This window comes from Octopus bimaculoides, chromosome 4 (genome assembly GCF_046866305.1).
Source record: "Octopus bimaculoides isolate indiv1 chromosome 4, ASM4686630v1, whole genome shotgun sequence".
NCBI lineage: Eukaryota > Metazoa > Mollusca > Cephalopoda > Octopoda > Octopodidae > Octopus > Octopus bimaculoides.
This window is the reverse complement of record NC_142931.1, coordinates 103139186-103154399: the sequence shown is the minus strand read 5'-3', so window position 1 is coordinate 103154399 and position 15214 is coordinate 103139186. Positions and strand designations below refer to the sequence as shown.

Below are 15214 nucleotides of genomic sequence, written 5' to 3'. Positions count from 1 at the left end.
TATGTGAAAATAAAATTTGTGAACACATTTCTGTCAAAGAATACCTATTAGGACACTGAAATACAGCAAAAGGCTTATTCAAAGTTAATTTCATAGACAACTGACAGCTACTATAACAAAAGGATCTATTTTTACCAAAACCTATTACAATGTGTCCTGCATTTCCATTCTTCTGTAAAAATATATATCAGGGAAATATTACTTTACTTGGAAACAAGTGAGGGCTGGAACAGGAAAAGAATCCAGCTGTAGGAAATATCCCTCAACAAATTATTTTCCTGATTCAATATGATGCTGATGATATACACTCACAAGATATTGGTCAACTTCAGATTTGGCTGGAAAACAATTTTTCAATGTACCTTTCAATGGGATTGAACCCACAATCTGTGATTGTGAAGTGAAATCAACCACATGACAGTACAAGGGTTTTATGTAATGGCTAATTTTAGCATAGGAACCCAACAACTTATACTGATATCCATTCAGTTATATCGATATTTTTATTGTTTCTTTTTTGTTTCTTTTTATTTTGTCTTTTTCAGAAAAAGCGCTTAGTTGAATGCAAAAAGTTGTTGCTTGCAATTGACCTAGCATCTTTTCTGAATGATGTCAATCTATGTGTTCAAGCTCTTGTTCAGATATATGGCTTGTTAGTACCATTCCTGTATCATTCGTGGATTTTCCCGCCTGTCATTCAGGTAAAATGTATATTATTTCATTTATATTTTATTTTAAAATTCATTCATATACAGGAAAATGCTATGATTTAAAACCTACAAAAGTTCACTGTAAACTTTATATTTATTCTTTTACAAGTTTAGCAATATATGAGGGGGTACTGAAAAGTTCCTGGCTTTAAGGGTATTGCGAAAGGTCTGATTGACAGCCCAATCTTCCGAGTTCTTTTACAAGGCTTAGAAAAACTGGAGGACCACTGCAATAAGTGTTTGAATCTGAGAAGGGAATATATTGAATAAAGTCATAATTAACTGACCCTCCTGTATTCTGTTTTACCCAAAGCCAGGAACTTTTCAGCACCCACTTGTAAGTTTTCTTGAAGTTAAAACCTCTCAGGTAGTTGTTCTCCATTAAATTTGAACAGTCACCAAAGACCGGAATGTTGATTGATAATGACAACAACATTTACAAAAATAACATCTGTTTGTTATGACTTATCATAAGTCATGTTGACTTAACATGAGTCAAGCTAACTAATACTAAATTTTTGGTAAGCCTAGTATAAAAGATAGAACAGCTTAACTTTTCTAACATCACATTATAGTCTCATCCTCAACAAGGATAACGCAATGATGAGTGTTTCAGTTGATCTGATCAATGACACAGTCTGCTTTTGAAATTAACAAGCAAGGGGCTCAGCACTTCACAAACAAGTGCACCCTTTATGTAGTTCTCTGGGAAATTCAGCACGACACAGAATGTGACATGGCTGGCCCTTAGAATTACAAGTGCAATTCATTTTTGCCAGCTAAGTGAACTGGAGAAATATGATATAAAGTATCTTGCTCAAGAACACAACATGCTGCTGGGAATTGAACTCATGACCTTATAACTGTAAGCCAATTTACTTAACCATTGAGCCAAACCTTTTTCAAGGCACACCAAAACGTTGGTCTTGATAGAATCCTATCAAGTAGGGATTTTTTATTATATTTTTCTCTAATCTATTTATTGCCAAAATGCTATTTGTGACTGCCCAATAGTTTTAAGATCTTCTCCCACCTGCCATCATTGTAGAACTCTTGCATGCCATATTGGAAGGGCTAAAATCGGTTTTTCTTTATCAAGTCTGGAATATTGCATGGCTGCAATATTCCCTTATACTCCCAACTTTCCCTTATACCTCAATGCACTAAGTTTGCATTGCCTAGTAACTTTGTCACTTTCTTGTTCTAACATTTTGCAACCTGGAGAATGGAATGCAACTTGATGAACGAAATTCTGCTTATCCTGCTAACATTCCCTCATCCAAAGGAAGGACCTGATAACATCAAAGAGATGATATTTTCATCAAGTTCTTGCTTGCCAAATTTCTTTTCATGGTTGCTTTGTATGTTTGTGGTTGCAGCTTGTTTATGTTATTCAAGAGAATGGACTGTGGTTTATCCAATATCATTCCTGGGCAACATACTGAAAATAAGTTACTTTCAGACTTGGAGATGCTGACTGTCCACCAAATGCCTTTGTGCCAGGGGTTATCACTCTTATTTCTTTGCTTGGAAATAGTTTAATTGTGTTCTGCTCAATTCAGTATACTCAGTTTCCTCAAAGCACCTTCATTTGGTGAGTGTTAACAGCAGAATAAATAACTTTCTTACTATGGAGGTTGAGCAAAAACCATTAATGTTGACATATTTGGGTGATGAGCTAACAGAATCATTAGCACACCGGGCAAAATTCTTAGAGGCATTTTGTCCATCTTTATGTTCTGAGTTCAAATTCTGCCAAGGTCAACTTTGCCTTACATCCTTTCAGGGTTGATAAAATAAGTACCAGTTGAGCTCTGTAGTCAATGTAATGGAATTACTTCATCCTTGAAATTACTGGACTTGTGTCAAAATATGAAACCAATAATTACAGCAACTAGATTAGTAATAATTCTTCTCAACTTGTGGTGTTGGAAACAACCAGTATTGATAGTTTCATAACTTTGAACTTTATTTCTGAGCTAAAATAGTCTAGGTATAATGAGATAAATTTAGTATCTTGCTCTTCTGGTTTGTCTCAGTAATGATTTTCTTTTTATAGATTTTATAGCTTTTTTTAAACAAAGAAACAAATTATTTATATAAAAAGATAACTCACATTACTAAAAGCCTTGGTGGAAAGTACATAAATATCAAAACTTATTGTTTTCTTTCTCTTTACAAACTATTACTATTATCAATGTAATTTTTAAAATAGAGCTCAGCAAAACTCTTCAACTGTTGACCATTCAAGGACTCTTTAACCCTTTTGATATCAACCTGCCGAAAACTGCCTCTGGCTCTGTAGTACAAATGTCTCGCTTTCAAAAGTTCTGAATTAAAATCTTCTGCCAAACCTTAGTCACAATTTATGTTCCTAACACTAGCTTAATGATCACTAAGTTATTTTACTAAATTCTTTATTATATTCAAAATTAATTGAAAGAAACACAGTACATCTCAACAGAAATATGATGACAAAAGGGTTAATCCTGGATTGATTTTTGAGTATTTGGCACATATAATAACAAAATGAAAAAGACAAAGGGAGTGAAGAAGAAAAAAATTAAAAGAGAAAATAAAATGGATTTAATCTTTATATCTAAATTTTTCTTCTATGTGTTATATCTTTCAAATATGCATTCTGTCCATTGATATTATTTACCAGTGGATATTTTGATTATGTATCTTGAAGTTATCCCTTTACTCTTATCAATTATAAATTTTACCCTAATGGAAAAATTGTGATATTATTTACTTACAAACAATTGCATTAATCCCTACAACCAACTGGAAGCCAGGTAGTTACTGCATATGACCCTGAATTTAAATCATACCAGTGTTATCACTACTTTTTACATCTTCAAGGTCCAAAAAATTGACATCAGCAATATGTATCATCTCACATCTGGCCAAACTTGCTCAGATTTGCCTCAATCAATCATGCCACTTGTCACAATCCTGCATAGCATTTGGCAAGGGCAGTAAACAACATCCCACAAGTGCAGAAATACTGTCTTTTGGTGTGCAGCTGAGTACATTCATGTCAAAGTGTCCATATGAGTATCACTAATGAGTTCTTGCTTAGCTCTCTAGCAATGTTCTATAAAGTGCATTCATCTCTCTCTCTTTGCTTGTCTATCTCTTGGGACTCTCCAGTGGTATGGCACACACTTCTTTGAAGGTCATCTAGTTGTGATGGATTCCAGATGACACTAAAGCCATCAAGAACTTTCCAAGCTGTTGCAAATTGAATTGTGCTTTGGGTATCCATCTGAACATTGCTGACTCTTCTGGCCAATCTGTCCTCGTTAGGCATCCTCATACTCACATAGTATCAATGGTGTTGCTGTTCCCACTGTCTCTCACATGGTTGAACATACTTATCAGCATCTAAGGATTTTCACCTACTTTTATGTGGATGCTATGTTGCTGCATAAGTATGTAAAGGATCTGCATATTTTCAAGGGTTTTGATTAATTGTGCTTATTAAACCCTTCCAATTGAAATAAATGTATTTAATCAAGGAAGTATTGACATATAGATAAATACCTCCAGCTGTTTTCTCAATGTTATGTAGAAGGGTGGTAGCTTCTGCAAAAAGTGCAATCTCATCATATTTTTGTGGATGGATAGCAAAGGAAGGCGGATTTTGTCAGAGTGAAGTTGAGTTTTTCACTGCTATCAATGGATGTGTAAAGGATGTAGTCAAGGCAGATGATAAATATAAGTTGTGGTAGAGTATTGTATTGTTTTGTAAGATGTCTGCATTGATATCAAAGTATATCCATAAGGTGATTGAACTTTAACTCTTGTGTTCTTGTAGAGCATCAGTACAGTTCCTGATGTTCATGTGCAAGAAAACAATTTGTTCAATTCTGTCTCAGTGTACAAAGTTAAAAGCTTTTGAGAAATCTACAATTAATACGATTGCCTGCAGATCTTTCATCTTTCTCACCCTGCTGATATCACAAACATTGAATAAATACTGAATTACATTACTTATTAACAAAACTTATATGAAATGTAGTTCTCAAAAATATGGCCGATCCCTGAGATGATAATCAAAATTATTGAAACATTTTAGTCTTTTTAATGTTGTGTGATATTTGTTTACTTGTGTGTGTGTGTGTGTGTGTGTGTGTGTATTTATAACCATATATGGAATATCTGTTTTAAAATGATAGAAATTTTGAGCAAAATATTTAGATCAGTTATCATGCACAATTAAGAAAAAACACTGATCATCATCATCATCACTACCATCATTATCATCATCTCATCATCGTCATCATCATTGTCATCATCAAAGTCATCAGTACTGATGCTTTTATTGTTGATTCCCTTATCGAATAATTATTGATTAATAAATTAATCATTTAGATACTTCTGTTTTGTTATGGAGTTTTACAAGAATTACCTAGTAATGTCCGTCAGAAAAGAACAACTGCTATTGTAGACAGCATGCATCATATGGTCACTTGTATTGTCTATCATCTTAGTAAGGTATGTTTTATTTGTTTAATTTATCATCTTGCAATTTAGAAAATAAAAAAAAAAACACCTCCAGATTACTTCAAACTCCCAGTCATAAATAAAGATGCAAAATTAGTCACATAACTTATTGGGTCAGTTTCATATAAGGATATAAGGCGTCGAGATCAAGTTACAGTATGTAATATAATGAATTGAAAAAACTCTATTTAACCAAGATTATCCATGCAATTAGTTGATAAACAGTCCCTCTACGATTATTCAAAGTATAAAAGCAACAAACAAAGCAGATAGTTCTCACATGCCATTGAAATTTTTGGAAAATATGAAAAATACAATAACTGCAATGAAGTTGGTTTTTAAGTCAGATGTTTTGGTTTTATCAGACTTATTCTGCTTATCTAGCCAAACTAAATCTCATACCATTGACATGTTTATACTCACTATATTTCATATAGAAGACCCTGCTCTGTTTGTAATTAGTATGCAGAACACTTCTCTGAAGCATTTCTCTCAATATTGTTGATTTAAACCAAGTTTGCCTGGTAGTGGCTTATCTCTCTAAGTAACAGTCATAGAAGGATTTAATCAGAAACCTCCTTGTTCGTTTTCTTATGGTACATATTTCTAGCTAAGTTGACTTAACAGTTTGTAAATTAACTGTTTTTAGAGTAATGGCTCTCAAACAGGGTCCATTTGACCTTTAGGGTGTTCGTATAAGATTTTGTTTATACAATTTAATGTACAATAAATAGGTTATACTTCTACAATAAATGAAATATTTTAACATTTTTTTAAATACAATTTCTAATAATATTTAATTATGAAAATATAATAGGATTTTTTAAACATTGAATGGCTATGAGGGTCTATCTGAGTAAAATATGAATCAAAGGGAGTCCATGAGCAAAAAAGGGTTGAGAAACACTAGTTTAGAACATTAACATAAGGTAGTTCTGGTGATGGTATGAAAGATTACACTGTGTAACATGATTTTTGTCCTTGGGTAGCAACTGTTATTTCTTTTTTGCTTACCCCTACAAAGTATGAAAAATGGCTAATATTTCCTTCAAACTTTGCTTTTGTTACATTTATTCAAACCCCAAAGAATCCCTCTCAACACACAGTTATGATGCTCCCCCACTACTCCTGTTCATCATCTGATATGCATATATTGTCAATCACTAAAGGACATGCTCAAGTGGTTAAGGTTAAGCAACTGACAAGCAAATCTGTGATATTGAGCAGAATGTTTGCTATAACGATATTTCTGCTTCATCAACTCAGTGCTGAATCTGTCTGAAATGTAATGGAAAATAGATCAGTTTCAAAACATTGCTGAACAGGTCATGAAAGCAAAGTTTGAAGGGAAGACTAGTCATTTTCTTTGATTTCTAAATAGAAGCAAATAGGAAATAACACTTACTGACCAAAGACAAAAAAAAAATTGTTACACAGTGTTATAGATCCTTCCGTTAGTAAGCTGATACTTATGGTAGAATTTGTTCTCACTAGACCAGTAACTAGTTGTCTGAGGTTTCTCTCTATTTCCTCCACACTCCTAAACTAAACCACAATATGCTAATTAAAAATTAAGTAATCAATACTGTGTTGCTTCTTCTTTCTTATGGTTTTTGGTTGTTTTTAACTAATATTTTATAATTCTTTATGTAGATGTTACACAAAATGAAGGAAAAGAACATGGCTTTAGAAATCTGTGAAACTGGTTGTCGAATCCTGCAAGATGATATAATGGCCAGGAAAACTACTTCTCCGATTACTGAATCTTATACAATTGAATCAGAGGCAATGAATGACAAAACAGAAACACCTAACTGGTCATACACTAAATTACGGCAGGCTGTTAAATCTAAACAAGATAACATTGCCGAAATGAATGTAAAGGAAGAACTGGTTATTTTGGAAGAGGCTCTATCTTACATTAATAAACTAGGTAATTGTTTCTATTATTATTATTATTATTATTATTATTATTATTATTATTATTATTATTATTGTTATTATTATTATTACTTGGCACAGGAGTAGAAACCATGATCATCAAGGTGGTTCCATTGCACTCTGGTTGGGTTGACCTTTATGATTGCCCCAAATGTGGGCGACTCGGGTGTACTATTTCTAAGTGTGGGGCCTGCATTTGCGCTCACCCCATAAATCAAACAAAGAACAGATTATTATTATTATTATTATTATCATTTGTTGTAGAAGGATTCCAACGACACCCCACCCCTCAAGTGACTAAAAGTGGACTGACTCATTGTTATAAATTAAAGAACTGTCAGCAATTGGCAGTTCGTGTTGGTAGCAGTTCACTATGAGCCTTTGATATAGAGCGTTGAGTCTTGTGTAATAGTAATAGTAGTGCATTGTGTATATACTTTCTTCCCCACACTCACTTTGTTATATCATATATCTAATACAAGGTTATAAAAGTGGTGGCAAGTTGTTCAAAGCTTGCATTGGACGTTTTTTTCTCTGTTTGGTATGAAACCAAAGGAAAAATCATTTAACATGGAGAACTTATTGGCCTCTGTGGTGCAGTTACAACAGCAACTACAGCAGAAGCAACAGCAAGTGCAGCAGCAATTGCAGCAACTACAACAGCAACAACAGCAAAACCAACAGTTGCTGGAATTTATGTTGAAGAAGTTTGAAAATACTTCAGGTTCATACTCACCAGACAGTGTAGCAAACTCATTTGAAGAATTCAGCTATAAACCAGCAGAATGTTCTACCTTCTCTGCATATTTTCGTAGATATGAAAAAAATCTTCAAAGAAGAGTGTAAAAGTTGGTCCATTGAGAAAAAAGTATGATTACTTTTAAGTAAGTTACCCCCTGCTGAACATGAAAAATATAGTAATTATATTCTGCTGAAGAAGCCAGGTGAGATTTGTTTTGATGAAACAATATTTCATTGAAAATTTTCAGTGAAAGAAGTTCCCTGTTTAATACTCATTGGCAATGATTAAATTTGGTCAAAAAAGATTATGAAGATTTCGTCACCTATGCTAGAGTGGTTAACAGAGAGTGTGAGAAATTCAAATTGAATGAAATGACACCGTGTGGTAAAATAGGCCATAAAAAGTTACATTGCAGGACAGAACCTAAAAAACAGTTCAACAGAAAAAATTACATGAAGAGATTATTGGTGTCAAAAAATACGAATGAGCTTCAAAGAAAATTTGTGTGTGTAAAAATTAATAGCACAAACATAAAGTTACAATTGGATACAGGCAATGACATCTCAATAACTAATACAGATACATGAAATAAAGTTGGGAGACCTAAATTAAATGAAACTTCAAAAATTGCCCATGATGTTTCAGGAAAAAAACTATATTTTAAGAGTAAATTGATAAGTAACATTACATTTTGTGAAAAAACCTTAAAGGCTAAAGATTTTGTGTTCAATAATTCAACAAACTTGTTTGGTACCGACTGGATGGAATTGTTTAATTTGTGGGATCTCCCCATAAATCTTTTTTGTAAAAACGTAAATGATTTTCCTTCCAGTACAAATAAGTCATCAAACAAATTGAAAAAAAATTTTTTTAATATTTTCCCTGAAGTTCTGTGTACCAAAATAAAGGCATGGTTTCAAATGCAAGAAAATGCCATACCAACATTTAAACAAAAATGAACTGTACCATTTGCAGCATTAGAATAGATAAACTTAGAGAGACTAGAAAAAATTAGACTTATCCAAAAAGTGGAATATTCTAAATGGGCAGCACCAACTGTGTACATTAAGAAAAAGAATAGAATCAGAGTGTGTGCTGATTTTTCACTGGTTTAAATGAATGTCTTAAAATGTGCCTCTATCTGCTACTTACTCCAGAAGATATTTTTGTGAAATTAGACGGTGACAAGATATTTCCTAAATTGAATTTCTCTGATGCATACCTACAAATTAGAGTAGATAATGAATGCTCTAAATACCTAACATTTAACACATAAAGGATTGTATAAATACAACTGATTACCATTTGGCTCAAAAGTCACATCAGTGATTTTTCAACAGATTATGGATGCAATGTTAGTGGACTGTGTATTTGCAATTCCATATCTGGATGATATTCTCATTAAAAAGCAAATCCAGGGATCAACTAGTAGAGCATCTAAAATATGTACTAAAAAAATTAAGGATTATGGGCTTTACTTTGAGTAAAGAAAAGTGTGAATTTTTCTTACTGAAAATAAATATTTAAGACAAATCATCAACAAAAATGGATGTCAACCAGACCCATTGGGCAGATGCAATTAAAAATATGCTCCCTGTAACTAATATAGTGACTTTACAAGCATTTTTAGGATTGGCAAATTATCAAAATTATATCCCAAATATGCATAAGGTGAAGGTTCCACCGTATAATCTGCTGAAAAAGCTAAGAAATGGAATTGGTCAGAAAATTGTTGAAAGGCATTTGATGAAATAAAAAAAATATTAATATCTGATTTGGAGTTAGTACACTTCAATCCTGCAGCAGAGATTTTTGTAGCTTCAGATGCTTCTGAGTACAGTATAGGAGCAGTAATGCTACATAAAGATGGTAACATGAAGGTGGTAGTTCATGCCTCACATTCTCTGCTATCAGCAGGGGAAAATTATAGTCAAATTGAAAAAGAAGTTCCAGCAATTATTTTTGCTATGAAAAAATTACACAGATATTTACACAGTAGAAGTTTTCATCTACAGTCTGATCATCTATTATTGATATTGGGTCGAAAAAAGGAATTCCTACCCACACTGCTAATAGATTATAATGTTGGGCTGTTGGCACTCCGTTGCTTACGACGTTGAAGGTTCCAGTTGATCCAATCTCGTGAAATTAACGTGCAAGTGACTGAGAACTTCACAGACACGTGTACCCTTAACGTAGTTCTCGGAGATATTCAGCGTGACACAGTGTGACAAGGCTGACCCTTTGAATTACAGGCACAACAGAAACAGGAAGTAAGAGTGAGAGAAAGTTGTAGTGAAAGAGTACAGCAGGGTTCGCTACCATCCCCTGCCGGAGCCTCGTGGAGCTTTAGGTGTTTTCGCTCAATAAACACTCACAACGCCTGGTCTGGGAATTGAAACCGCGATCCTATGACCGCGAGTCCACTGCCCTAACCACTCGGCCATTGCGCCTCCACAGTGCTGGGCTATGATATCATTAAACTATGATTTCAAGATGGAGTATACACCATCCAAGAAATTAGGTTATGCAGATTGTCTATCAAGACTGAATTCAAAAAATGTGGAGCCATTTGAAGATACCATGATTGCCACTTTGTGAGCAGAAAATGAAATTAAAAATGTTTTGTGTTATGTCATTCATGGACTGCCAGTGACTTTACAAGACATAAAATTAAAATTGGAAAATAATAAATTCATTATAAAATGAAAAGAATACTGAAGGCTAAAATAGTTAAAAATATGTGCAACACAAATTTGAACCATTTCTCAGTTTCATGACGTGTTGATGTATGCACAAAAATTTGTAGTGCTAGCCACACTACAAAAGTGATTATTAAAGGAATTTCATATAGGTGACCCAGGGATTTCGAGAATGAAATCATTAATGAGAAGTTACATATATTGGCCAAGAATGAACTGTGACATAGAAGAATCGGTGAAAACATGCAGAGGGTGTGCCTTAGCTGCAAAATCACCTACCACTAAATGGCAGCCATGGCCAAAAACATGTTCTATGAGCCAAACTGCATGTCAGTTACGTAGGTCCATTTAAGAGTCCATGTAACCTTGTGGTGGATAGTTTTTCAAAGTGGCTGGAAGTGCATTAATGTAAAAAAGTCAACATCTGTGGTTACAATAAGCTTTTCACATGAATTGTTCACTAGGCATGGTATTCTGGATACCATTTTGCCTGATAATGGAACACAATTTACCTCAGACAAATTCAGAAAATTTTGCAAAATGTTCGTTATAGAATATGTCACCACATCACTGGGTTGATGTAACCGACCAGGTCCCCTACCCCAAATTTCAGGCCTTTATACCTATAGTAGAAAGGATTATTATTATTATTGAGTGAGAAAGCAGTGCATGCCATCAAAGTAATACTGGGGTACAAATATACAAAGCCCAATATACCCATCATGACTACCCGTCTGATAAGGATACACCAGGCACATGCATCACAACCATATGTGTGCGACATGGTGATCTCATATCAAGATAAACAGCGCATGACCTTGCAGGTGGGGTCCAGTTAGAATTTTCTTCAGGTCGAGTAGCTCATCCCGCTCAAAAGGTCCCTGAATAAGGTTTGTTTGGAAACCCATGTTTCCAAAGGTGAATTATTCAAACCCCAAAGAATTCCTCTCAATACATGGCTATGATGCTCCCCCACTACTTCTGCTCATGATCAGAGATGCACATATTGTCAGCCACCAAGGAACATGCTCAACTGGTTAAGGTCAAACAACTGACAAGCAAATCTGTGGTATTAAGCAGAATATTTGCTGAATCCCATCTTTTATACCAAGACAAAACAATGTACATGATAACACTTCCAATCAATTAAGATCAGAAGCCATGAGAGCTGCTGCCTGGTAATTATTATTATTATTATTATTATTATTATTATCAAGGTATGATTAATCATTGTTAGATGACCTTTACATCAGCTAATTTACCTTTTTATTTGGATTATACACATTGATACAGTTAGATAATAAAACAGGTTTCTTCTCATAATATTTCATAGGATATCAGTTGGAAGAATTTCAAATTATATTTTTATTTTCTTTCCCTTTCTGAAAACTTTCATCAATTTCATAAGCCAACAATGAGGCTGATTCTGGTATTAAGGATGAAGATAGCAGTGTTGGGTTGGTTTATTGTTCAATAATGTCCAGCCGCCAAGGAAATAAGGAAGGTAAGTGAATTTCTAAGAAATTTTTGTCTTTCTCTAAACCTTTTAGAAATTATAATTTTAATGTTGCTAGATAGATTTCATATTCTTTTATTATTTTATTAGTTTACTTGTTTCAGTCATTTGACTGTGGTTATGCTGGAGCACCACCTTGAGGGGTTTTAGTCAAACAAATTGACACCAGGACTTATTATTTAAGCCTAATACTTATTCTATCAGTCTCTTTTGCTGAACTACTAAGTTACAGGGATGTAAACACACCAATGCCAGTTGTCAAGCATGATGGCAGGGACAAATACAGACACAAAGACACACACACATAGATATATATATATATATATATATATATATGACATGCTTCTTTCAGTTTCCATCTACTACGTCCACTCATGAGGCTTTGATTGGCTCAAGGCTATAATGGAAGACACTTGCCCAAGGTTCCACGCAGTGGGACCAAACCTGGAACCATGTAGTTGGGAAGCAAGCTTTTTACAACACAGCCACACCTGTGCCTATTCACACCTGTTCCTATCCACACCTGTGTCTATCCACACCTGCGCTTATCCATCCCTGTGCCACTATATTAATAGATCTTATATAAATGATGGAATGATGAAAGCGTGTTTTATGAAGCATGTTTTATTGCTATTAGTCTTTTAACTTTAACTGAAAAAAAATAGTATTTGATCTTGAATTCTCAACATTCATGAATAATCTTGATAATATTAACTCTAAGGATGTTTGTGTGTAACTGAAATATCTCAGAAATAGTATATTTTATCTTAATCTTTTTTACATATTTATTCTCATACTTACCTTCAGCAGTACAGTACAAATTTTTTACTGTCTTTCATGCAGCTGCCAATTTCTTGTTATCAGCTACAAGAGGCATTGTATAGTGTGTGGTTGCTTGTTGGGCAGTTGCAATGAGGTAGTGTTTAAATGATCCAATAGGTGCAGAGACAGTAGTGAATTTGGTAGGGGCTAGGTCTCGAGATGAAAAAGAGATAAACAATGCTTGCGGGTGTCTGGAGTGTGAGTGGAAGATGAAAATAGAAGATGGAGTGTGTGTAAAGAGTTGAAGAAAGTATAGGATTCATCTTCCACACCAGCACCATCTTTTAATATCCATCTTCCATGAGAGGATCCAGTCTGAGGACTTTGTGTTCCAATGTCTATTCCGGCATGGTCTCTCCAGTGATACCCTTCTTAATGCTGACAACTTGTATGGTGTAATGGGTGCATTTTTTCATGGCACCAGCACTACTGATGTCATTATACAGCTCACAAGATTAAAATCCCATTTGATTGAATGGGGCAACAGTGAAGAGAGAGGCTGCTTTATGTGAAAAGATGAGAGGTTAGTGTATGAAAGAAGGGGCCAGAACATGATGTAAGAAAGGTTCATGAAAGACTTTTGGCCAATAAAACTTGTCTAAATAAGTATATAAATTTATGTTTTAGTGTCTAATTATAGATACATATACACCATGTGATCAGTACAAGTTTGGGCTAATCTCCATCAGGAACATTGGCAGCCACTATGGTGTTGGCCCATCCTTAGCTTTGATGACAGCCTCCACTCTTGCAGGCATACTTTCAATCAGGTGGTAAAAGGTTTCAACGCTTGACAGACAGTCTCTAGGGGTTAACATGGGAGGTTGGCCTGAATGCTTTTGAGTTGTGCATATCCATTTATGTTTCCACTTCACTATTACATCAGAAACAGTGAACCTAGTGATGTTCAAGGAGGGTGGAAATCTCATTCACAGGCTTATTAGACAAGTGGCACCCAAATACTTGACCATGTTGAAAGTCTGTTAGTTCCACAGAACATCCCATTCTGCTGCCTAGTGCTGTCTGCCAGCTACTGAGATCACTGAGCATGTGTTCTGCATGGTAAATGGTAGTACTGTGGCACCCTCTGTGATCTATTGTGTCACCCTCAATGGTAAACACATGTTTCACAGGATGTCCAGATACTTTTAATCATATAGTGTAATTGTGAATATTTAGAAAGAGAGAAATAGGAATTTAATTACAAGTTCTGGTTAAGAAACATGTATGCTGGTGCCACGTTCATTCTGGTGCCATGTTTTGTACTGCTATGCTAAAAGCACTATGTTGATTCCACAAAAAAAAAGCACCCAATACACACTGTAAAGTGGTTGGTGTTAGAAAGGGCATCCAGCCAAAGAAACCACGCCAGAATAGACAGTAGAGTCTGGTGCGGCCCCCGGCCTTACCAGTTCCAGTCAAACTGTCCAACCCATGCCAGGATGGAAAACAGACATTAAATAATGATGATGTTGGTGACGATGATGATGACGATGATGATGATGAGGAGGAGGAGGAGGAGGAGGAAGAGAAGGATGATGATGATGATGATGATGAGGAGGAGGATATACTGTTGTGGAAGCATTCTGACCACCCACATATAACTAAAAGCGGACTGACACATTGCTATAAAATAAAGAACTGTCAACAATTCAGGAAGCAGTTCACTATGAGCCATTGGCAGAGAGCGTTTAACCTTGTGTAACAGTTACAGTAGTGCGTTGTGTAACTATTTCTTTCCCCCTGCTTTGTTAAATTATATATCTAGCGTCAGGATATAAAACATACAGACCATATGTTTGATGATCTGAGAGAAATGTGTGCATTCTCTCTTACTACTGACCAAGCCTCCTTTCCGCTGAATCTTTTAATTTAATATTATAATGTGTAACAATGTTTGTTAAGCAATATTTACTATATATCATGTTATTTTCACTTCACTGGCTGTTGTTGGTAATTAGATTATCAAATTTTTCAATTGCCTGGGACAAAATATAGCTATTTAACTTACAAACCATATTTCTATGCATTTTTCTATTTGTTGCGAAGACATGGTGAGGCAAGTGAAATCGAAATCGAAATTGAAATTGAACTATATTTGTAGGAACACTAAACTCGGCTTGCGAAGACCTGTTGAGGCAAGCGAAAGCGAAATCATGACGGCACCTGTACCAGTGGAGCACTAAGAGCACCGTCCAAGCGTGATCATTGCCAGAGCAGCTGTCTGGCTTTCGTGCTGGTGGCACGTAAATAGCACCAGCGTGATCGT

At 34.9% G+C, this 15214-nt stretch overlaps 1 protein-coding gene across 6 annotated transcripts in view; it reads left to right on the top strand.

Moving 5' to 3' along the window:
- LOC106878790 (cilia- and flagella-associated protein 54) overlaps positions 1–15214 on the top strand; it is a 187027-nt gene that overhangs the window by 67962 nt on the left and 103851 nt on the right. For all 6 annotated transcript variants that reach the window (XM_089351125.1, XM_089351124.1, XM_089351123.1 and 3 more), the window contains exons 24-27: positions 546–701; positions 5091–5213; positions 6876–7155; positions 12016–12111. In XM_089351125.1, the coding sequence (XP_089207251.1) occupies positions 546–701; positions 5091–5213; positions 6876–7155; positions 12016–12111 (655 nt within the window). The remainder of the gene's footprint in view (positions 1–545; positions 702–5090; positions 5214–6875; positions 7156–12015; positions 12112–15214) is intronic.